The 26128-nt window shown below is 36.5% G+C and overlaps 2 protein-coding genes and 1 long non-coding RNA gene across 4 annotated transcripts; 2 read left to right on the forward strand and 1 right to left on the reverse strand.

Moving 5' to 3' along the window:
- Nucleotides 1-7471: 7471 nt before the first annotated feature.
- LOC113317596 lies at nucleotides 7472-10125 on the reverse strand. 2 transcript variants are annotated; one of them, XR_003343684.1, is made up of 4 exons: nucleotides 9754-10124; nucleotides 9365-9615; nucleotides 9106-9245; nucleotides 7472-7664 (listed from the first exon to the last, which is right to left on the reverse strand). It is a non-coding gene; the product is annotated as an uncharacterized LOC113317596 (long non-coding RNA). The 2 variants fall into 2 exon arrangements; XR_003343683.1 differs by lacking the exon at nucleotides 7472-7664 and having other exon boundaries at nucleotides 8793-9245; nucleotides 9754-10125.
- Nucleotides 10126-20701: 10576 nt separating this feature from the next.
- Nucleotides 20702-22813, forward strand: LOC113316434. Its single transcript, XM_026564614.1, has 2 exons — nucleotides 20702-21430; nucleotides 21776-22813. Exons 1-2 carry the CDS (start codon nucleotides 20702-20704, stop codon nucleotides 22811-22813), a joined length of 1767 nt encoding a protein of 588 aa, XP_026420399.1.
- Nucleotides 22814-24433: 1620 nt separating this feature from the next.
- Nucleotides 24434-25810, forward strand: LOC113315094 (hexokinase-1-like). The gene has a single exon (XM_026563411.1). The coding sequence runs from the start codon at nucleotides 24434-24436 to the stop codon at nucleotides 25808-25810; it is 1377 nt and encodes a 458-aa protein (XP_026419196.1).
- The last annotated feature ends 318 nt before the right edge of the window (nucleotides 25811-26128 follow it).

Genomic DNA, 26128 nt, shown 5'->3' on the forward strand with positions numbered 1-26128 from the left:
TATCCTCCGGGGATAATTATCCAGTAAAATATATATCTCTTTATTAGAGTTTGAACCATATCGAAATATTGTTCTAATTATGGTTAGTAATATCTTGATTGTTATCTTAAATTTGTTAAAGAATTTGATATATTTATGGATTGTTTGAATTTCAGTCTTATTGAATAAGTTATTTTGGTAAAAAGTCCCTGGTCCAAGAAATCGTAAATTAGATGAGGAAATTATGGAGGATGAGGTGATGGTGATGTCCTATTTACCTGGTTTGTCGGAGAATTCTATAACTGTCCTAAAAATATTTACTGTTGGCTCTTGTTGTAAAACCGGACAGACTTCGACGTTATTTTAGTGAGGACAGTTGGCACTTTGGTAGAGCACAAATTTAGTGAGGACAGTTATTTTAGCATCCAAAATGGTGAAGGTCAAAATTTTGCTTTTAACAATATAAAATGGCTTAAAAGCATACATCTAACTTTTGGTTGTAAGCAAACATATACTGGTATAGGAATGGTGAAACAAGAATTGAGAATAACAAGGGTGAAAAAGTGGTGCAAAAAAAGATTCAGAAAGCTTTTTGTAAAAATGGCAAAATCAGAATTGAAAATAGAAAAAGCGAAGCAAAGAAAGGTTTGGAAGCTTTTTGATAAAAATGGCTAAACCAGAATTAAAAATAAAAGGGTGAGAAAACGATATAGAAAAGGATTTTGAAAGCTTTTGGGTAAAAATGTCTAAACCAAAATTGAAATACAATGGGGAAAAAGCGATGCAAAAAAATATAGGTAAACAGATTTGACGGAGAATCCCTTCACATTATCTCACATTTTAGAGGATATTTTTCTCAAAAAAAAAACTTAAACCGTCGAGTATATTTGAAGCTAATATGAAGACATGCTCGTCTAACAAAGCTCTACATACTCTTAAAAATGAGCACATTCCGGAAAATTCGATGATCTTCGACAATTGATTTGCAAGGTAATATATTCTGGAATTATACATTTCGGAATGTGCTGATTCTTTGTGAATATGTAGAGCTTTGTAAGATGAACATATTCCCAAACTGTTAACTTCAAATACGCCACATTTGGTTTTTGTAAAAAAAAAAAAAAAAAAAACGAATGGACGCTCGTGATTGATACTTAAAATGTGGTCGAACTATGTTTGATACTCTGATAATGGCTCTCTTGCCGCTAATGGTCACAACACTTCTTGACCAATCTGTGCAAAAAATGAAAACGCATTACCTGGCGAACACTATAGATGGCAGTGGCACAATGGCCCATCGTGGTGTAAACACAGGATTGAACGAGGTAGATTGTGCACGGTGCAGCAAGAAGGGAGGCGTTCCCAACTCCCAAGGTGTTCTTGCCAATGATCAATACTCACTAAGAAGTAATATTTGTCGAGAAAATAGCATGGCCGCTAAAGGGGTACCAATTTATTGGAGACATGGTTTTATTTGGATTCAACTCATCTGAATCTGATCCAGATATGTTTGTTTTCTTGAATCAGATGTGACTCAAAAATCTAGTTCGCGACTTGGTTTCACGGGTCAAAGGTGTTTTGTTCCCTGACTCAAATAGATCCGAATCAGGGGTTAAGTATGAGTCAGATCCGACTCAATTTACTAAGCATGTCTTGGTCGACAACAAGAACACATGCACATTTGATTATTGTTCGAAAACACTCTTAACATATTAACACATGGATTACCAAATTTTACGGAAAATTATTAAAAAAACGGTCCGCGAGTTATAACCCCAAAGGTGTCACATCCATGCACAAAAACTCCACCAAAACAAAATGTTCACAAAAACCCCATTTAACATAAACTGTCTACATTACCCTTCTATTATTTAAATAACCCCAACAAAAACAAAAATCAACCCAACATTTAAATTTTATTATATTATCACCACGAACAACAACCCACCACCAGCAACACCACCACCGCCCGTCGTCGCCGCCGCCACCGACCACCTTCGTCGGCTCCACCGACCACCACCGCGCCACCACCAGAAAAAATGATGAAACCAAAAATGATTTCACCAAAATAAGATGAAGCCAAATTTTGGTTTCATCATAAAAGAAAGGAGAAAGAAGAAGAAGAAGAAGAAGAAGAAGAAGAAGAAGAAGAAGAAGAAGAAGAAAAAAATGAAACACAATAAGATGAAACCTTCCACCACCCGTCAACTGTGCCGCCCCCATCGCCACCACAACCATAATCACCACAACCACCACTACCATTACCTCCTTAACTAAGACTACTTTCAACAAAAAACAATCCACAATAAGATGAAACCTACCACCACCGTCAACTGCACCACCCCCATCGCTGCCACAACCACCAGCACCACAACCACCACTACCATTACCCCCTCAACTACAACCAGTTTCAACAAAAAATAATCCACCTGTATCCCACCATCAAAAATTGGCTTCACAGATATTAATATTCAACAAAATGAAAAAAATACGATGAAACCTAATTAGGTTTCATCAACTTCAGCCAATTCATTACACTTTTAACAATGCAGACATACACCTCTTTAATTTTAACCCATACCGGTCCTTTATGCAACACCTGAAGCTCAACTACAACTCTCGTTGCATTAGCACCACTCTTACTCAGTTAATCCATTCTTTATCACTTCCATAACTTCAGTTAAGGCCACCACTACCAACAAAACTTCTTCATCAATACCTGGAGTACCAGTACCAGACCCTGCTATACACATTCTCCCAATTCATACACACATATAATCAAAACCACCATTGTACATACAATCGAAACCACATATTGTCATTTCACCAACATAACTTCAATGATGAAACCAAACATGCCGTCTTCCAAGTCAGACCGAATAAACTAGACAAAAATCAGGTGAAACCAAAATTTGGTTTCATCATAAACTTAATTTTCATCATTAAAATCTTTGGTTTCATGACAGAAAATAGGCAAGTTTATGATGAAACCAAATTTGGTTTCATCATTAGTTTACTGTTTTCACCAACCAAAAACTGTCAGAATTTGATGAAACCAATTTTGGTTTCATCATAAATCTGTCATTTCCCAATACAATATTGATTTCGACTTTGAAGATGTATCATCATTTGCTGGTGATGAAAACATCATAAGGTGGTGGTGGTGATTCTAGAGGATTGAACGAGGAGGCGGAGGTGATGTTGTGAGCGGATTTGCAGGTACTGGTGTTGATTGTAGATGAGGTGTTGCTGGTGGCCGATTTGAAGGTATTGGTGGTGGTTTTAGATGATAAAAGGAGGAGGTAGAAGTAGTGTTGGTGGCGGATCTGATGTACTGGTGGGAAAAACAAAAATAAGAGGAGGCGGTGTTGTTGATGGAAAATCTGTAGACGGAGAAGAAGAAGGTGATGATGGTGTTAATGGAGGAGAAGGAGGTGATGATGGTGTTAATGGAGGAGACGGAGGTTCTGTTGGTGGCGGATCTGGACACATCGGTTGGTTTGGTGGTGGCGGAGCTACTGTTGGTGATAGATCTGAATAGAAATAGAAGAAAAAGAGACGAAGGTTTCGTGGAGGAGACGAAGGTGTTGCTGCTGGTGGTGACGGAGGTGTTGTTGTTGGTGGTGACGGAGGTGTTGCGATGGTGTTCATGGAGAGATATTTGTTGTTGCTGGTGTTAATGGTGGTGGGGAGATGAAGACCGCATAAATAGAAAAAAGAAAGGAGAGAAGAAGAAAAAGAAGACAAAGTAAAAAGGGTATGTTTGGCTTTTTTTAAAGTAATAAAAACTAAATTTGTACATTATTATTTGACCTGGAGTTTTTGTCACTTTTTAATTAAATGGTTTTCATTTATTAAAAATAATATGGTTGGATTTTTTGTACCACATGTTTGGTCACCTTGGTTTTATTTGACTAGTTTTGTTAAAAAAATAAATAATTTTAACCAAAGAACTTATTGGATTGGTAATTCCATGCAAACAGCTTTGAAAATATTTACTATGGCAATAATTCAAAATAAGTCATGAAGATTTTATTAGAACACAAAGTTGACATTAGCCAAAACATGACTTCAAATTTTCAACCCTAGCTTTGATTTATTAGCTGTTGTTTGCTTACTTGTTTATGAATCTTCAAGGTTACGTAACTTCAAAATGATATACATATCAACTTCGTTCGACATTTTTCCAACATGTTCCTTGGCCCTTTTCCATTTTATAAAGAAAATATACAAAAGTTGGTTGAAATGCAAGCTATTAAAATAACATTATAGACGTCATATATTGACCCCTGCTTTACACATACCACTTGTGGTTGTTGACGTCGCATTGAGTTTGACTATGAATTTTAATGTATTTCAAAAAGATAAAATTGAGAACATATTTTATCTTCTTTTTTTTCTCTTTTTTGACATGGTCGATCAGTTCATGAACTTAGCCAAAACAAACATAACTGCTAATGGGGTAACATTTTGTTTGGGGGTGTACAAATCCCTTATCAAAATCTGTTTTGTTTTATATGCAATTTGGTACAACCCAAACAAAATGCTACCCACATTAGCAGCACTGAAAACAAAGACATTGCATAGCTATATGGATCAGTAATATCTTTTGGCACCTTTTGGGCTTACAGTCAAAGGCAAGCTCTTTCAAGTTTATACTTGGATGATCGAATCCTAAAAAAAACTTGTAGGAATGAATATACTCGTGACCAATAATTTGTTACTGTAAAAGTTTCATCCTTTGATCCAAATATGTTTAGTGGATCTGATTTGTAATCTGCCTTAACCACCTGAATTTTATAAGATGAGCAAAAAATTCCTCAATGCCCCTCAGATTGCCTATAATTTTTGAAATGATATCTAAAAATGAGAAAACTTATGTAAAGCAGAACCTTTTTATTTTTAACTTTTGGAATTGACTTTTGTTTGCGAAGAAACAGTTTTCCAGAAACACTTCTATTTCTGAAATCCAAACATGCTCTTAGCATTTTCATCCGCACTCCCGTGTAGGCAATTGTTATACATGCTTAATTTCATATGCTTCATGGGGGAATGCTTGAGATCCGATCTCCTTTCCCATGCAGCTGCTTGATGGTCATATACTCCACCTGCTTCGATAGATTTGCCCTTTGCTGAGGATCTAGTCCAACATGAATAAAGGCTCCTTTCGCATCATGGCAAACTCCTGCAAAGTCATGAAGTCCGTCCGCGAATAAAAAAACGTAACACCCCTTCCCAAAACTGACCCTTTATCTCAAAATCTGCGAGTAAAATTTGAGGTAGATTTTATCTACAGCCGACATCCGTACAGGTTGTACTTTATCCTTGTGGGATAATGATCCAGTAAAAATATCTTTAGGCTAGAGTTTTAACCATATGGAAATACTGTTCTAATTATGGTTGATAAAACTTATCTAAATTTGTTAAAGAATTTGATACATTTATGGACTCTTTGAAATTCAGTCTTATCGAGTAAGTTATTTGTAGAATGAAAACCTTGAAAAGTCCCTGGGCCAAGAAATCTATACTAGATGAGAAAATTGTGGGTGATGATAATGTCCTATTTACCTGGTTTGTCGTAGAATTCTATAACTGTCCTAAATTTTTACTCTTGGCGTTTCTTACATGACCGGTTTGTATATGACCAAACAAACCAGGAAAGGAGCAGTTGCCCCTACTTGTCACCTGTTTCCTAAAGTTAGATTTATCTATTTCAAGTACACAATAAGCATGCATGCACTCTACATCTGATGGCCATCCACTTTGTAAGGGTAACTGCCTCAAAGATTCCTCACCAAATGCCCAACAAGACCCATCCAACTTACATTCAAGATAATTGTTAATTCGTGATTTAGTTATCCACGGCGGCAGGAAAAACCTTTAAATTTATACTGTCGTTCAACAGAACTCATTATGCTTTTCTTACAAACTTAAAAGTCTACATTAGCTGCCACTTCCAAATTCCAACTCAATTTTGATGCGCCTAGTTTTACTTTTATTTGCTGTTCTTTGTTTACTTTTATCATTGAATCTTTACATTTAAGTAACTACTAAATGACATAGTCTATCCTAAATAACTTAAGTTGACATTCTACCATCTTCCTTGGCTCTTTTCCATCAAGAACTACACAAAAAGAAAAGTTTGCTGAAATGCAAGTCACCTGAATAACAAGATGGAACTCGACGTTTCAACCCCATGCTTCATGCATACTACTTATAGCTGTCGTATTGAGATGAGTTTGAGTATGTATTTCCTCATATCTCTCTTTTTCTCGTTTGATATGGTAATTGATCAGTTCATGGCCCTAGCTAACCAAAAGACAGTCAACAGGAAAGACGAGAGGGAAAGAGAAATAAATATGGGCTTGGGCTTTCTATGGGAAAACATCTCTTAGTTGTAACATTGAGCTCGCAAAACTATAAAGGGAAAGTTAGGTGCATGCCCAAAATAAATAATATTCTTATTGTCAGGTCCACAATTAATTTTAGGTAACGTGACACCTATAATTATTTCCGTGACACCCATAATTATATGAAATTACTAAAAATGTCTGCGTGACGGATTATGCATCCGCATGACGGGTTACGCATCAGAGGTATAATTGGCAACGCAACTTGGATATAACATATCTAAAAATCCGCGCCTTGCAATTTTGCAAATTTTATATCGTTGGAAATTTTTGTAAAAGAGCTACGCAACGAGTACAAACAAGAATATCAAATTTTTGTTTTTCACGAAAAAATCGGAGGTGATCATCATTTTAGGCAAAATTTTCGAAAACTTAATACATAACCATTATGCAGCCACCAAAAAGATGCATAAACATTCTGCAGACGCATAACGAATTATACAACCATTTTCTCCACTGCATAACAAATTATGCATTTGGATAACAAAGTTATGCATCTATAACAAGTTATGCAACCATTGTTTTTGTTGATTTTAGTGCGTACATAAAAATGGATGCATAATGAAGTATGCATCCATATTTACAAATGCATATCAGGTTATGCATCTATTTTCTCGATGCATAAAATATTGTGCAACAATTTCTCGATGCATAATGCATTACGCAGCCATATTTTCGAATGCATAACAGGTTATGCATCCATTTTTTTGGTTAATTTCAGTGCTTACAAAAAAAGTTGATGCACAATGCATTATGCAGCCATATTTTTGGATACATATCAAGTTATGCATCAATATTTTTATTTCACTGCTTACAAAAAAGTGGTTGCATAATGCTTTATGCATCCATTTTCACGACTGCATAACATGTTATGCAGATATTATTGTAGGTGCATGACAAGTTATGCAATCTTTTTTTTGTTGTTGGTTCCAATACTAATAAAAAAATTGTTGCATAACGTGTTATGCACTCATTTTCTGAACTGCATAACAAGTTATGCAACAACTTTTGTAGATGCATAACAGATTATGCAACCAATTTCATATATGCATAACAAATTATTCAATTATTTTTATAGCTGCATAATCCATTTGAAGAAAATAAATTAACAAGAATTCTTCGATCACAAAAAAAAAAAAATGATAAGTCTTACATGAGATTATAATTAACTATAGCCAATTCCAGACAGTGGCTTTCCTTATTTGTTGCAGGAACCCTTAATGCATGATATCATATTCACTCCTTATTATTCGATTAACATGGATCGATCAAGTTCTGCATCCAATAGCCAACGCCAAATGATAAACACTGATGAATAATTGGAAAATACACGGGTTTATATTATTTTATTAAGAGATTCATGAAAATTACATAAAAGAAATAAAAATTGGAGTTTGATATTAAACGTGTGGACCAGGTGAACTGACCATACTGGAATGCTACTCTCATGCTTATATAAAGTGTATAAAGAAATAAAAAGCAGCGTGCGTATGTCACATGCCCATTCCCACCACCACTACAGACTGGTTTTGGCTGTTCAAGTCCTGAAGAGCAATTCCTATGGGAATGAACAAACTCAAATATTTGTTCATCCACGTGGATGAACAAATTGAATTCTCCACTATGAGAAATAAAGCAAAATGAACAAATTGGGCTCCACTAGTGATTTTATTAATATAAACTAATAAGAGTTGGGTCCCACTAGTGATTTTATTTATATAAATTATTAAGAGTTGGGTCCCACGAAATATTTAACTAATAAAAATAAATATTAAAAAATAAACCCTAAATATCTTAAACGGGTTTTGGAGAGAGAAAAGCATTGGGCGTCATGGCTGTTGACGCCAACGTTATTAAGGATGGCACGCACTATTACAATAGACGCGCGTCTGTTGGTGCGACTCAATGTTCAAATGAACAGATCTGTTCATTTGATAATCCATTTTCTTGGTTTGTTCATTCCATAGAGGGAGCAAAATGAACAAACTCTGAATTTGTTCATCCCATATGAATTGTTCTAACAAAACTCCATACTCCAGTATTGTCATTGGTCCCCCAAGCCAACCCCAAACCCATCTGCCCATCTGGCCATCACCCTCCATTTAGGTTTAAACCATGGCTCCGTGTCTATATTGTGGTTATCCTATTCCTATTATGCACCCATCAAATAATTTGTAAAATGAAGGACGACATAAAAAGGATACTGTTTTATTTAGTTAACATTATTGTCTAGTAACAAGTCAAAACTAGGGAATTCAAGTTAGGGTTTCACCACCCTTTATCTAACTAGTGAATCTTCCCATATCCACGCTGAGGTATGAATACCAATGGTAACACGAATATCAAAAACCCAGACATCATCTTTACTTGTTTGGAACCACTATTTACGGCTTTTTTGTCCAATTCAGGAAACAATTAAAAGGACAATAATTTCATAATCATGACGCTGAAGAACCTCCAGTAAGTACAGCTAAAAATTACAAACGCCATGCCACTCAAAACTAGAGAATTGTATACAAGAAAGTTAAAGTTCCTAGAAGTTTCAAAGCAATTGCCTAATAACTGATTGCTCATCTACACACTAACACAAAATTGCATCCTGGAAAGTGATAGTACTGCAGCTGCTGTTAAGACAAATTTATAGTTTAAGCAATAGTCATGGACAAATCTTAGTAGGACTACAAAAAGGCCTAAAATTGGTATGGCCATGACTAACCTGTGTCGTTACATTTTCCCAGCTAAGGCAGGCCGATCTCGAACCCATGACGAATGCCAATTTTCTTTGACAGCTAAAGTTCGTCTATCATTTTGAAACTTTTCATCTGCTTTTTCCTGTAATAGCTCACACCTGGTCTCCTGCAGATGTTTAAATTGTACCTCATAAGCATTTTCTTGAACAGTAAACATCCAATTTAGAAAAAGAAGCTTCTAAAATTGGAACCCAAAAAAAATAAAAATAGTTACAAAGAGTATACATAATAGTTAGGTACTGGAAATCATAGTTAAATCATAGTTGCAAAGACTATCCGGCAATACGCATTCCGTCAGTGAAATTCGAAAACTTTGAGACCAGTTTCAACTTTCAACTGAAAATCTGTGAAATATTTCTCTGCCAAACGAACAACCATAAAAAGTTATATACGGTTCCACCATTACCAATCTTCATCGTTTCCATCGGCAGAAACAACAAGCTCGACTGATCGATTCCATAATTCAATTTACCAATCTGTGAAGTATTTCAAGGAATCTATTATAATTCAATTTTCCATTAAAAATGAAAATTTACCTGAAAGTGCTATGGAGAATACGAAGACACGATATGCCAAGTATGAACAGATCTAAGGAAAAATCAAATCGAACGAACCTGGAAACTCATCTCGAATAGATCCGTCCCCTGTGAATATCTCGGATGTGTTTCAGAAACCCTATGGATTTCAAAAAGAAAAAACATGTGAAAATCAAAGTTCTTCAGCAATCGAAATCGGTTTATGTTGATCAAACAAAAGCCTTCTTCTTTGATTAAAAGACTGAAGATGAAGGAAGAAAGAAATCGACAAAAAAAAAGACCCAAAGGAAAAAGAAGCCAAATGAAAATTCTAATTATAAATAATATGGGTGTTAGAGAAATTTTTTATCAAAAATAGGTGCGCCCCCGAAGATATCTGACCGTGAGTTTCATAGTGGAGAAAAACTCAAAAATGAGTGTGGCTGTAGTTTTCAGTTAACAAAAGGAGAAACACTTGCCTAATCCAACAACAACCATATTTCAACATCTATTAGGGGGTACGGTACCAATTTGATCCGGGGGTATACCAGGATCCTTATACGGCAAAACATCCCAAGCATTGTATTTGTACCCCCAAGAAATTAGGTACCCTTGGGAAGAGCTTTTCCCATTTATTTACCAAGTTCTCTAATTGACTACGAGATAATACAATGACTTTACTTGCTCTCTAAATAAACTTTCTCTCTCTTAATTTCTTGTTTAACACTCATCTTCGAGATCCCCCCTTTACACAAATTCCTTCCCCTTATATAGGGTACTACATAGTGGATGACAGCTAATAGATCCCCTATTTTTGAAATCACTGTGCGTTACAATCGCTCATGTACATACACTCGATCTCGCATACTTTACTCCTTCGCATAGATCATCACACTTTACTCGTGATTATGCTGACATCATTAAATACGTCACCCTAATTTTAACATGTGTGATAACCCTCGCTTAAGACAAATGACCTTTACTTCGCATGCATAATGAATGTGCGATATTTCACTCCTACATTTTGCCTCTTCTCATTTCGTTCTCTTTATAAAGTGAGCGATATGAAGAATCTCCATCTATTAATATCGCACATGCTAAACTTTTCATATTCTGCTCTACCGACACATTTCCAGAATTTGAGCTTTCTTTACTTATGCGTGTCTTTTTATCCACTCGTAATCTGACACATCCTTATAACCGTATATTCCTATCCATTTATTCTTCGCATCAATGAGATAAAATCTCGAAAAACGAGAGTAAATTTTCCTTATGTACCTTCTTTCATCTTCTTCTTTCTTCTTTTTACCTTCTTCTGTCTTTTCTCTTGCTTCTGCACTTTAACTGTAATTTCCGTCCGTGATCTGATTAAGATATATTTTTTTTACTGTGATTTCGTTCACCTATATATCTCTCATTCCCATTCTTATAATGGCTCCAGCCGGTAAAAAGATGGAAGCTGAATGCACCAGTTTGAAAAGAGAATTTTGCACAAGAGGCTTTTCGCTTTCTCTTCCTTCCCATTCTGATTATTCATCAAAACTCAATCTTGAATTAATAAACTATGGACAATGGTCTAATCAAAAGATCATCATTTCATTAGGACAACTCTTGAATAATTTTCCCATCCCGTTGTATAATCCAGAAATTCCCTTATTCTATGAAATTCTATCCGATGATCGATTCTCAAGAGGTATATTTTAATTAAGTGGAGATGCTATTAGAATAGATTTAGAATACTCTCGTCGCGCAGCCGGATTAGGAACATCTTATTCTTATGAAGTGCGAAATGCATCATACCGTGATAAAGACATCAACCCTTCAGAGTATATTGTTGATAATGTTTTTCAAAAATTACTATGTTGCGATAATGAAGAATGAATCAATAAAATGGGCCATTCGCTTAAGAAAAAAGGATGGTATCGCTGAAGACCAAAAAATTATGCGAGATGTTGATTGGAATGATAAGTCTAATAGTACTGCTCGCAGATCTAATGATTCATGCTGGCTTAATTTCCCTGTCATTTTAGTTGGTCCTTATGTATCTGGAAGAGCTGCTGATGGTTCTGATCTTCCCCTTCCTGCGAATCTTTCAACTTATCAACCTTGGAAATTTGTCTTATCTGATAATGAGAATAAAAAGATGGTATGAAATCTTCGCATAACCTTCCTAATTTCGCATAACCTTGTTTTTTTTTATATTTCTTACTTTCCTACTCTTCTGACTTCAGGCTGCTAAAAAGGCCAAAACGTCGCACAATGCATTATCTTCGCAGAATAATGAAGTAAGAAACATTCCCTTTCTTAATTTAAACAATATTGTTACCTCTGTTTTTTAATTTAAACAATATTGTAGCCTCAGTTTCTTATCTTTATTATTCGCGTAGGCTGAAGCTTGGGGTTCTAAGGATGCTGGGAAAACCAAGAAATGAACCAAGAGACTTGCATCCAAATATGGGTCCAAAACTTCTTCTTCTGATATTTCAAAGAAACATAAATAATTCTACCCTTCTTCAAGTTCTGAATACAGTGATGATGATATTCTTGCTTCTGAAGATCCATCAATCTCTTCTTCAATGAAAGAATTCTCCAACCTTTTTCTGATCCTATGTCGGATCTTAATGATGATGATATACGACACACTTTTGGTATAGTCTCGCAAGTCTGCGATGCTCCTATTTTGGATGATCCATCTCTTCGCGGAGCTTCTTCTGCTGTAAACCCAAGTTTCCAATATGTGATTGGATCTTTGGTAATATCTGTACTCTTTTTGCTCTTTATAATCTTCTTCTCCGACACATAACGTCTTTCTTATACTTTTACAGGTATCTCGCTTATCATATGCGGTTTCTTCAGATTATCAAAGGAAACTTCTCAACTTGGGAAAAGAAAATACCAAACTTAAGGCTGAAAATTCTACCAAAGTTGAATTACTTCGCAAGGCTCGAGAAAGAAATGATGAAATTATTGATATGTAATCTTTGATTCTTTGATTCTCCTTATTTTACGTGATAATTAACATTCCTCATTTCTTTATACTCATAGATATTTATAACCTTTCCGATGAGGCATCTAACTTTTCTGACGAGGAAACCCTTTTAGAACATCTTAATTTTTCTTTAAATAATTATCCAACCAAAGGATTTGAGATCCTCATCCTGGAAGAATTAAGGTTGAACTATACTGATCTTAGAATGGATCATAGACCCTTACTGACTACACTTAATAACTTCAAACACCGTCTTCATGAAAAGAAAGAGACAATTCAACTTTTGGAAGAAAAGAAGAATAAACTCATTACTGAAAAAGATGAGGTCGCTTTCAAGGGTGCGAAAGCATTAGAAAAATTCCAAGAAGCTATCCTTAAATTTCAGAATGAACGTGATTTAGCTTTGAGCAAAAATTTCGCACTCATTGAGGAAAGAAACTTAATCCGTTCTCGACTTCTCATAGAAAGTGAAGCTGAATTTAGTTGGGCTGCTAGAGTTCTGAATGATACTAGGGAAAATTTAGCCGTAAATGTGAGCCTTCAATCTGAACATTTTGCGCTGGTTAAAGACATTATTTCCAATCACGAAGGTCACTTGCCTTTTCTTTCATATTTGTCATTTCTTGAAGATGACATCTCCTTTAAGTCTAACCATTTTGCATATATTTCGCAGATAAAGAAAAGAAGTATCTGGAGAAGATTGAAGAGTTAAAGACACAACTTGCTGCTAAAGAAAAAATACGTCTTAAAGAAACCGAGAAGTTATCAATAGAGTTATCTGCTCGCAACTCCAAGTATAAGCAGTTGAAAACGAATTATATCCTCACTTTTTCAAATAATGGTAAGGATGCCATTCGCGCTCGTGATGCAACAGTTAAGAAAGTCTGTGTTGACAATGGCATTCCTCTCTACATATAAATTCGCAGACGTTCCTCCCAACGATGTTGTTCCTAATATTATTGATAGTGAAGAAGAATATGAAGAGTACGAAGAAGAAGGAAATCATTCTGAGGCTGAACATAATGATGAAGATAATTAATTATTTTTCACTTCATGTAAATCCTTCTTCTGCCTCTTGTATATCTTCATGTCTTCTACAATTATATACCTTTAAAATATTAATTTTCAACCCTTAATTATAAATTCCCTTTAACTTATATTCACATTCGCAAATATCAAAGTTCTATCTATTTCGCACATGCATCAGACTACCAAATGGGGCAAATAGTACTCTTTTTATATTTGCATTCCCATTCTTACCTCTGCTAATTGTCACAGATGGATAGGCTGATGAACATATTGTCGCTTTCTACTTCAATCATATTTTGTATCGTGCGAAATACTTATTTCTATCAATTCCTGCAAAACAAAGTTAACTTATATCATATTTTTCTCATGAGGTCTTATTTTTCCTTCCTAATTAAAGGTCTTATGTTGCCTAAAATTTTCTTTGTTCTTGCGCGGCGAAATCGCAGGAAGTCTTTATACTGTAGTATATAAACCCATTGATCTCGCCTTATTTTTTTCTTGTATTATTGCCTCTTCAGGTTTATCTTGTGCGTAAATATGACAAGTATTAATACTCCCATGAGTGAAAAGCCTCATGATATTTACGTATTTTGACACAATTCAGCTCCCTAATAGAGGGTGTCGTCCTTATATTCCCCCTGGTTTCCCCTTCAAGGAAGCTTACCTCTACCGGGTTAAGGTTGGATCCTCCCATAATGCAACAACTAGTTGATTTCACAGTCTCTTATCCCTTTACCAATAAGGTTTATGGTTACGAGACCGCACCCTAAGTGGGGTTTCTTCGGACCGAGTGCATCATAGTCATGATTTGTCAAGAATGGTAAGATAGGCTCCAAAGCCCCTGCACTCTTGAATCAACCGTGTACCTCGGCGCCCTGATCGAGTTTCTGCACTCCTTAGGAGAGACTTTCTCACCTTGGTCTTCCAATCTAAGGTGATAAACTTAGACTGAAAATTTAAGGCACCTCTCCTGGATGGGATTTTTCGTTTTTCTCATCCCAAATCTCCATGACTCAAGTTCCAGGGTCGATGTAGCTTTCCCTTTAGTCATGCTTATCATGTTTTCCCCAAATGTGACGTGCGATAGGTCTTACTTTTTTCCTCTTGCATGTATGCGAACTAGGGTGCACGCCACAGTTGGATGCCTCTCTTCTATGGTTATATACTATGTTGCCTTACACTAAGGTCTTACTTTAAGGTCTTACATTTGCTTCATGAAAATGATATCATCTTATGAAAATAGAAACTTTTTATTCCATTCTTATGTGTGAGTTGTATAACTCTAATACATAGAATTCTCACTGATTTCTCATACATGAAGAAAGATATTCATATTACTCATCTGCTCCTGTCATCTTTTGTATTTCTTTAAGTTCATTGATGTTTCTCAGAACATTATTTCGCATGATATATTCAATTTCCCATGTGCGAATATCATCGCATATGGTACTTTTCTTCTGAGAACACAACTTTTTCCTCTGAACTCGCTCTTCTTATTTAGAAGTATTCTTCCTGACTCGCTTGATGTTATTATTTGCAGAAGATTCTGCTTCAAAATCCTTCTTGTCTATCTTCCCAGATTTAGACACTACATCCACCATTAATCTTTCACCCCTTTGACTATCCTTAGCATGTTGCTTCCAATTTCTTCGTTTGTATTCTCGCTCTTAACACTTATCAATATCAATTTCCTAACAATTTCTACCTTCATTTGTATCTCCTCTTATTATGCCTAGACCTTGTGGTAAAGGAAATTTTATGCATTGGTGAAATGTCGAAGCCACACCCAAGATACTATGCAACCATGGTCTTCCAATCAGAGAATTATATGGTTATTCAACATCAACAACACAAAATACGATTTCTGTTGGCAGGCTTCGCAGTGGAATTCTCATTTTGACTTCTCGTTTTGGTTTGTTCGCAGCTCTATTGAATCCATAAATCTTGTAAGTTGAAGGAATTAACTCGTCATCCCTTCCTCCCATGGTCTTGTATGTATGATAAAAGAGAATATCAACAGAACTCCCAGGATCTATGGGTATTCTATTTATAGCCCAAGTATTCGCTTCATCTTCTTCTTCATAATCATCATCATCATCTATTTTTGCTTTTGGATTTATTCCCAACTTCACCACTAATGGACATTCATGTAATTCTCCTCCTCCTGGTGTTTCTTCCGCATTGAACGAAATGACTTGCTTTTTCCAATCTTTTAATGGTGATATCTTCGCAAGGTTAAGAATTTCTCTTCCATCATTATCTCTCGCATATACACGACTTAAGATTTTGTCATGAAAATCTTATATATTTTTGAAAGATTGTATAATCGAATTGCAATAAAGGTTCCTTGCCTTCGCACCTACTTCAATTACAAATGTATTCTTTCCTCTTTCCTCACCATATGTATCTCCTCCTGGTGGTGGTGGTGGTAGATTCTGCGGCTGCTGTACTAAGGAGTGGCTCAATTTTCCTTGATCAATCATTCTCAGTATGATCTTCCTCACAATTCTGTAATTACTTGTTGTGTGGCCATGAAAGCGATGATCTACACAGAATTCTTTGCTCCTTCTACCCGGTGGTGGTTCATCTCCTACGTTGTGTGGTTCAGGAATTTCTTCCATTAGTATAACAGCTTCCCAGACTTTGTCTACTGTAGTATTCAACTTTGGCAAACTTATTTGTTCCCAGACCACCTTTCTAGTTCCTTGTCTTTTATTATGATATGGTTGTTCACCTCCATAACCTTCCATGGGATTATCCATTCTTTTAATCTTGTTATTTCTTCCTCTAGCTTGGGATTGTGCTTCTTTATATTCTCATTCGAGTTCATCCTGATCTGCACTACCCATTGCTACCAGTTTTTGTTCCATTTCTGTACTTTTTTTCCTTGTTTCCCTGCGATGTACTCACAACATCATTTGTCATCCTTGAGAGTAAACTTTCATTTCCAGTGTTCGCATTAGGCATTGCAACTGGATAAGATTCCATGTCTCTCTGCTTCTCCTCAGTTGCAATATACTCTTCTTGAAATTCACGCAACTCCGACATTATGATGGAATCTTTTATCCTGAAAATCTGTGTATATAATAAATCTGTAGGAAAAAATCATTGACAAATGCTAGTATAAGAAATCGTTCATCTACTCGTCTTGCCATTTCACTACACATGGTTCTCCATCGTGTTGTTAGATGATGCAAACTTTCTGTCTAAAGGTCGTCTCAATTCCTGGTCTTGACATATTATTACTTATATATTGTCCTAAGAAGACGTTCTGTAGATGAAGAAATGATCTAATAGTTCCTACTGGTAATCCTTAAAACCAATGCAAGGCTTCTCCTGTCAAGCTCGCAGGAAAATATTTACACAACACCACATCATTTTCTTCCCACTGCAATAAAGATCGGTTATAGGCATTTATGTGTTGTACTACACATGTACTACCATCAAATATACTAGTGAATACAGGTAAGTTGCATTTTGGTGGTATTATTGCAATTTGAATTTGCCTTGCAAAAGGTGTCTTCCCAGCTTCCTTTACTGCTTCCTCTAACTGTCTTCTTCCACCATTTTTTCGCATAGTCATCATTTCTCTCAATTCAGCCATTTCTTTGAGAATTTCTTAGCTCATAGTTTGGTCTAAATCTTGTTGCATAGGTCTTTTTAATCTGGATTGTCTTAATCTATTCTCATGATTATTCTGACGTATAGCCTCCTAAATCTCTCTTTCTTCTCTTCTTCTTCTACTCTTTCTCGTTCAAATATCACACGTTCGCGCACAACGTTGTTTCTCTCTTCCTCTTGTTCGCGTGCATATTGATCCCTCAACATTTGTCTACCATGTAATAAAATTCTCCCTTGTTCCGGATCATGTTCTCCATCATTATCTGATGCGTAATGAGTACGATGACGTGCGATTGCATCTTTAAGTCTATTGTTCCTTTGATCTTCTTGTCTGCGACGACTCTCATGTTGCTGTTCATATCGGCCATTTACTGTGCGTCTCTAGTCGCGTTGATCTTTTAGATTATCATCTTCTTGCAAATCCTCATCGATATTATCTATGTTTGTTCTCGCCTGGCATTTCTTCGATTTGATCGACTTTGTCTTGATGAACTTCTGTTGGTTCTTGATCTTGATCGCGTAACGCTTCTTGATCTTTGTTCGTGTAATCTGAGATTTTCTTCTCTTAAATCATCATTCTGTCGTATCAAATTCGCACGCTCTTCATCTTCTCTTTGCCGCTCATCAATCAATCTTTGTCTAAGTTCTTCAAGTGTCATATTTTTTTCATTTCCTTCAATCCTTCCTTCATCTCCAGTTCACTGTATTTCATCTTCGGTAGAGTTCGTATGTGCAGTATGAATACTCACTCTATCATAATCAATATCATTATTCTGCTCTTGTGTACGTTGTAGTCCATTCAGATCATTATTTCTTTGATTTGTTCATTCTCCTTCTTCTAATTGCTCATGAATTTCTCCTCTTCTTCGTTCGGAAATTATTTTACTTCTTTTGGCTGCTGCCGCTTACTTAACAATAGATCTAATTCTTACCATTATCTTGTATTATCGAATGAAAATCTCAAATGTTGAAAGAAAAATTCTAGGTTTTTCAATTCTGGAAACTTTATTTTTAAACAGATTCACCAACAAGATATACCACTCCAAGCTGTTTCTAGCGCCAAAATGTAGTTGCATGAAATCCTACAACCACACCCTTATGAATTTGGACAAGATTCTAAGTAATCATAATGGAATTATTTTATTATTTACCAAGTTCTCTAATTGGTTACAAGATGATACAATTACTTTACTTGCTCTCCAAATAAAATTTCTCTCTCTTAATTTCTTGTCTAACACTCACCTTCGAGGTCCCCCCTTTACACAGATTCCTTCCCCTTATATAGGGTACTACACAGTGGATGACATCTAATAGATCCCCTATTTTCGGAATCACTGTGCGTTACAATCGCTCATGTACATACACTCAATCTCGCATATTTTACTCCCTCGCATAGATCATCACACTTTACTCGTGACTATGCTGACATCATTAAATACGTCACCCTAATTTTAACGTGTGTGATAATCCTCGCTTAAGACAAATGACCTTTACTTCGCATACTTAATGAATGTGCGATATTTCACTCCTACATAAATAGTCTATGTTCTCATATCCATTGGAAGGCTCATTTCTGTCCAGGCACCTGACACACGAGTACCAAGGATGCAGTAACTGTTGGCAGCAAATATGTAGTCATCTTCTTATGTTTGGATGCCTACCTCCACTCTTGATACTGAGGTTCTGTTAAATCTTAAATTGCAGCATATTTAAAACAAAAGTCGATGGGATGTCACCAATATGTGTATATATATATATATATATATTATTTTATTTTCCACCTTAGGAGGCTAGGGTATGAGGAGATCAATAATGATGAAAGTTCAATTATGTGTTTAGACAGTGACTCGCAACCGATTATACCTCTTAAGATCCTGAATGAATTGAAAAGACTCGGTCTCTCGGTTGAGATAATTCCCTCCCCTCCTTCAAAAACAAGAGGATCAGCTGCATCTAGGGGTAAGTATTGTTCTCAATGAGTCTTAAGATTCTAACTTGGAATGTTAGGGGTCTAAACTCTAGTAGTATAAGGACAGTTGTACATAAAATGATTCAGCTGAGCGGGGTTCCCATTATAATTCTTCAATAAACAAAGATGATGGATTGTTCGTCTTGGGATATTAAGCAGATATGTGGGTATCAAAATGTTGGCTGGACTTTACAACAATCTGTAGGAAGCTCTGGTGGTATGTTGATTCTCTGGGATAGAGATTTTGTGGAAGTTAGTGACTCGCTCGTTGGTGAATATATTCTTTCAATTTTTTGTACAAACAAGATTGATAACTTCAAGTGGGTGCTTACAAATGTTTATGGTCCGAACAATCCAGTCGAGAGAACTGATTTTTGGATTGAGCTTGATAATGTATGTAGGTATTGGTCTAATATTCCTTGGTGTATTGGTGGTGACTTCAACACAATAACCAAATGTGACGAGAAGAAGAATTGCAAGAAGATCACAAGGAGTATAATAAAGTTTAACAAATTTATATTGGAACATGACATCATTGACTTACCTCTAAAAGGGGCAAGATACACCTGGTCAAACGGGAAAGCAAACCATGTCATGTGAAGATTAGATAGGTTTCTTATCTCCCCTTCATTTGAACAACACTACCCTTTTGTTACCCAATTATCCAAAGCTAGACCTACCTCTGATCACATCCCACTCCTCTTAGATATTTCTGACCCATCCTGGGGACCTAGTCCTTTTAGGTTTGAATTTATGTGGTTCTTGGAGAATGGATTCTTACAATTACTAGAAAATTGGTGGCTTTCTTTTTGTTTTGAAGGTACCCAAGCATTGTGCTTTGGCTAAAGTTAAAAACACTTAAAGAGAAGCTAAAGGTCTGGAACAAAGAAGTTTTTGGTCACACCAACACAAAGATGAATGCTATCCTCTCTGACATACAAACACTTGATGGTCTTGCGGAAGATAATATCCTTACTGAAGAGGAACGGATTGTTCAACTTCAACACAAAGCTGAGTTTGAAAAGATTTCAAATATGGAGGAGACTTCATGGAGGATCAAATCAAACACTAAATGGTTGAAAGAAGGAGACCGGAATACTTCGTACTTTATCGACAATGCATCAGCTAGAAGAAGATACAACAGAATCAGGCAACTCTATATCGGTAATGAATTGGTGTCTGATAGAGGTAGGTTGCAAGATCATATCGTAGAGTACTACAAAAATCTTTTTACCGAAGAAGAAGTTATACAACCAGATTTAGAGGGAATTGAGTTTGATATTATTACCTCTACGGAGGCCAATATTTTAGAATCTGATTTCACTGAATAAAAAGTTTTACATGCTATCAAAGATTTATCTAATGACAAGTCCCCGGGTCCATATGGCTTCCCTATTATGTTCTTTCAGAAGTGTTGGAATTTTATCAAGGGAGACATTATGGGTACTGTGAATGAGTTTTGCACTTCAGGTACTATCAATTCTAAACATAACTCTACTTTCATTACTCTTATACCAAATAAGGACCATATTGAAACTATAAAAGATTGTAGACCTATTTTCCTTCTTACTAGCGTTTACAAAATCATTGCAAAAGTTCTAGATACAAGGCTGAAACTTTTTATGGTTAAACTTATTTCCCCGGTACAATGTGCATATATTGAAGGCAGGAAAATAATTGATGGTACTTTAATTGCTAATGAATTGGTAGATTCTAGAATAAGGTCTGGAAATGATGGTATTGTGTGCAAGATTGATCTTGAGAAGGCGTTTGATAGAATTAACTGGAGATATCTCGAATTTGTTCTACATCAAATGGGTTTCAGTAGAAAATGGTGTAATTGGTTGAGGTTCTGTTATTCTACTTCTTCCTTCTCGGTACTTATCAATGGTTCTTCATTTGGCTACTTCACAAGTACAAGAGGTGTACGACAAGGTTGTCCGATATCTCCTCTTTTATTCAATACATCAGTGGAAGGCTTTTCTAGATTCATGGATAGAGCGTCTAACCAAAGTTTTTTCAGTGGCTTCTCTGTTTCACCCATAAGTATCATAGTCAATCACCTTCACTATGCAGATGACACTATTTTCTTTGTCGATAATAAGAAGGAGGAATTACATAACTTGTTTTCTGCTCTACATTGTTTTGAATTCATTGCTGGTCTAAAGGTAAATACTTCTAAAACTCGACTCATTGCTATTGGAGATGTTCCTAACCTAGCTACTTAGGCGGAAGAATTTGGTTGTTCAACTGATTGTTTACCATTTATGTATTTGGGGATGCCACTTGGTCAAAGTCTGGCTCAAAAAGAATATGGGATCCAATTATAGAGAAGTTTGATGCTAGATTATCTCTCTGGAGGAAGATATCTTTATCTAGAGGAGGTAAACTTGCTCTTCTAAAATGTATCTTATCTTCTTTACCCACTTATTACTTTTCGTTATTCAAGGGACCTATTTCAGTTATTAAGATTCTAGAAAAGAAGATGCGTAATTTTTTTGTGGGAATTTAAGGAAGGTGCAAAGAACTCACACTTGGTTAACTGGGATCTGGTTCGTGCAACTAAAGAAAAAGGTGGCCTTGGTGTTTGTAATCTCAAGATAATGAATTTAGCTTTATTGGCTAAATGGTGTTGGAGATTTGGTGTCAAAAAGAATAAACTTTCGTATAAGATAGGTGAATACAAGTATGGTACTGATTTCTCCAAATGGCCCGGGAATATAACTCAAACATATGGAGTATCATGTTGGCGTGTGATTGCTGGAACTGCAAGTTTAATTAGTGAAAATTCAACACTCTTTGTGCATTCAGGCAGTGCCATTGCCTTCTGGAATGATATTTGGTGTGGAGAACATCCTCTTGCAACTGTTTCACCCAATCTATACAAGTTATCAAGAAACAGAAATGTTACGATAGCCGACATGATATCGATGGAAGGGAATTGGAAGTTTGAATTCAAGCGTGTTCTCACAAACCTAGAGGTTGAAGAATATGCTGCCCTACTGACTATTATTGGAGACAATCCTCTTGTTCAAGATGCACTTCCAGACACAAGAAGGTGGAAGCTTCAGAACTCGGGTATATTCACAGTCAAGTCGCTTTATGCAAAGATGATTGCTGAATCTGGTGTTGATAACTTTCCTTATCAATTTATTTGGAGGCCATCAATACCTCCAAAAATCAACATCTTAATGTGGTGCCTACTACATGGAAAGCTGAATACCATTGATGTGCTCCAACACAAAGGTATGGATCTGTATAACTCGTGTGTGTTGTGTGGAATTGGTGTTGAGTCACAAGACCATTTATTTCTCCACTGCAAAATCGCATACAAGATTTGGTCCGGTCTTCTCCCTAATACAGGATGGGTTTGGGTTGTGCCTGGTGCAATGAATGACTTGGCAGATATGTGGCACCACAACCACTTCTCAAGTTCTGGTAACTATATATGGAGTTTAATCCCTGCGGCAGTTGTTAATACAATTTGGAGGCGGAAAGGAATTGCAGAAAATTTGAGGCTCAGTACATGTATAAAACAGATGGCGACCTGATTCAAGAAGCTAAATCATATGTCTTGGCATGGGCTGCAGCTGCAGGTCACTGCATCCACCTAAACTTCTCGAGTTCAGTTCTATCTACCTGGGACTCTATTTTCATGTAATCCCTAGTTCCTTTGCTTAATTACTTTTATTTGTATTCATCTACTTCTGGTAGATTTGTTGTACATCCTTAATCTTCTTAATAAATCTTCTCTTTTGATCAAAAAAAAAAGGAGATCAATAACTCAAACATAAAAGCTTGGTAACTCGGCACACTGATTTGAATGGACATTAGGTCTGTTGCATTTGTTTCTGTTAAACGTGCCTGCTCATATGATATTACTTGTTCCTGCGTAAGTCTATGGCATTATGTAAGGTCCAGTATGCTTGACTCAGTAGTTCCCAGCTTTGTTTTCCCTATAATATTCATTTTTCCCCCTCAATACAAAGCTTTGGTTTCTCAACATTACAGCAGTAGTCATGCATCTTAAACTGTTACCATCTTTAACATTACTGGTTGTGGATGTTTGGTACTTTCAACCAAGTGTTAATGTTGCAGGCATGGATCTTATTTTACATTATTTTGCAGGAGCGTGCTTTGCAAACCTGAAATCTCATCTTGGACCAGGAAGCTAGAGCAGGCAGAAGCTCTAATTTTGGTTAAAGCTGTGGAGTGGTTGTTTTATACATCATGTGCAGCTATCTCATGGTTATTATAAGAAGGGGATCAATGGTTGTTTTATACATCGTACTTTCAACCAAGTTCCTCAACCCAGGCTCTCGAACGTTTGTAATACCAGTTTAGTTTTACTCCTATGTAGCTCGAGTTTTTGCCATTGTTGATCACAATTTAATTCCCAGTTTTATTTTTCAACGTCATTTTATTTTTCAGTACAGAGATGTAAACAAGAAAAGGATTCATAATCCCAAAACTCGTCTTTGTTTTTCTTCCCCATCAGCTTAATCGTCGTCAAATGCAGTTTTATATCCTGCAGGAAGGTTCTAGGTTCCATGTTTCCAAGGCCAGCACCATCATAACCTCTGGGAGAATGAATTATGTTTTGGTAACTTGCTTAATCATAAAGCCCAAAGTGTCTCTAATGCTCGGGTGCGTTTCACTGGAGCGTCAATAGCGTTGGATGCACATTAGACTTCTCATGTTGGTACAAATTTGATTCGGGGTATACCAAAATCCTAATAAGATAAGCATTGGATTTGTACACTCCCCAAGAAATTAGGAAACCTATTAGCAATGTTGTTTCGTTTTCCCTTTTAGAGCCGAATTATGAATCCAAATGAAGGTTTTTGAAAAGGCTTCCAAATCTAGTCTTTCAACATGTTATAAATACAAAAAGTTTTAACCAAATCTTTGACATTACAATTACGTTCTTCCTTTAAGAGTCTGCTAATAATAAAGTCAGAAAGACAGTTCTTAAAATTTTCAGAGAAAAAGATCAGAAGATTTGGCAGTCGAGTGTCCTCTTTGCTAATGCCCGGTTCAAGCCAATTTTCCTAGGAACTCTTCAACCTAACACTACCTTGAGTAAGCTGATGAAGCGTGTCTGTGATACGCAAAAACGTATTCGTGCAGCAGAAGCCTGTGTTGCAGCTACATCAATTGAAACACATAGGATGAAAAGCTCAGAAACAAAAGCAATGACTATATTAAAAGAATTTAGAGAACAGTGCGCTACACCAATTGAGCAACTTAGAGAAGTTGCTGATGCTATGACTGCTGAGATGCATGCTGGTCTTGCTTCTGAAGGTGGTAGCAAGCTTAATATGCTTAATAGCTATGTTAATAATCTCCCTACTGGAGATGAACATGGCCTATTTTATGCTTTAGATCTTGGCGGCACAAACTTCCGCGTATTGCGTGTGCAATTGGCTGGAAGAGATGGGCGTGTTGCTAAACAAGAATTTGCGGAAGTCTCAATTCCTGCTGAACTGATGACTGCCACTTCAGGTGAACTATTTGATTTCATTGCGAAAGAACTGGCAAGATTTATATCAACAGAAGGAGAAGGGTTTTTCCTCCGTCCTGGTAGTCAGAGGGAATTGGGTTTCACCTTTTCATTCCCTGTCAAGCAGTTATCGATCTCATCTGGAACCCTAATTAGGTGGACTAAGGGTTTCTCCATTGATGATGCGGTTGATAAAGATGTGGTGGTAGAACTGACTAAGGCCTTAGACGGACAGGGGATTGACATGTGTGTTGCAGCTCTGGTGAATGACACAATTGGTACATTAGCTGGAGGCAAATACTTCAATAATGATGTTGCAGCTGCAGTTATTTTGGGAACTGGAACAAACGCAGCATATGCAGAGCGTGCACATGGTCTCCTGCCTAAATCAGGAGAGATGGTAATCAACACAGAGTGGGGTAACTTCCAGTCATCGCACCTTCCTGTAACTAAATACGATCAGGCTTTGGACCAGGACAGTCTTAATGTTGGTGAGCAGATTTTTGAAAAGATTATTTCTGGGATGTACTTGGGGGATATTGTGCGTAGAGTCCTCTGCAAAATGTCTGAAGAGGCTGGATTTTTTGGTGATATTGTTCCACCAAAACTTAGGACTCGATTCGTTTTGAGGACTCCTGAAATGTGTGCCATGCATCATGATACATCCGCAGATTTGAGAGTGGTTGGAAGCAAATTGAAGGACATCTTTGGGATATCTGATACTTCCCTTGAAACAAGAAGAGTGGTTGTAGATCTCTGCAACATTGTTGCAACACGTGCTGCCCGTCTTTCGGCCGCAGGGATCTTGGGTATTTTGAAGAAGATGGGAAAAGACACGGTAAAGGAGGGAGAGAAGCAGAGAACTGTTGTAGCCGTGGATGGAGGACTATTTGAGCACTACACCAAATTCAGATCCTGTTTGAAGAGCACCCTCAATGAGTTACTCGGAGATGAAGTTTCGCACACCGTTGTTATTGAACACGCAAATGATGGCTCTGGAATTGGAGCTGCTCTTCTTGCAGCTTCTCATTCTCAGTATCACTAAGTTGAAGAATCCTGAAACTTGTAGGGTCATATTGAATTGTGTATAGTTGCAGAACGTGAAAGTGTCTTATGATTTCCCACTTCGGTCTGGCTTCTGCCTATTTTCTTCTTTCTCGCTACAAGTATCATACTCTGGCTTCGTATATGGATGCAATATAAGTCTATACACTGTATTTGTCTTCCTTCTTGTTCTAAATGAAATGTGTGGATATGAAACTGTTCTTTTATTTAAGCTGATTTCTATTTTAGGCAAAATTTCTACAAGCATAGCAAAACACCTGCAAATGTAAGTTTTCTGCCTCACTAAACGCTACTACAG

Source organism: Papaver somniferum, chromosome 10, assembly GCF_003573695.1.
Source record: "Papaver somniferum cultivar HN1 chromosome 10, ASM357369v1, whole genome shotgun sequence".
Lineage (NCBI taxonomy): Eukaryota > Viridiplantae > Streptophyta > Magnoliopsida > Ranunculales > Papaveraceae > Papaver > Papaver somniferum.

Bases quoted from the DNA above. Each gene is read 5' to 3' on its own strand.
- LOC113316434 (XM_026564614.1), top strand. From the start codon at position 20,702: ATGGGTACTGTGAATGAGTTTTGCACTTCAGGTACTATCAATTCTAAA. The intron at 21,431-21,775 runs GTAAATACTTCT...TGGGAATTTAAG, and splicing joins AATTCATTGCTGGTCTAAAG to GAAGGTGCAAAGAACTCACA.
- LOC113315094 (XM_026563411.1), top strand. From the start codon at position 24,434: ATGAAAAGCTCAGAAACAAAAGCAATGACTATATTAAAAGAATTTAGA.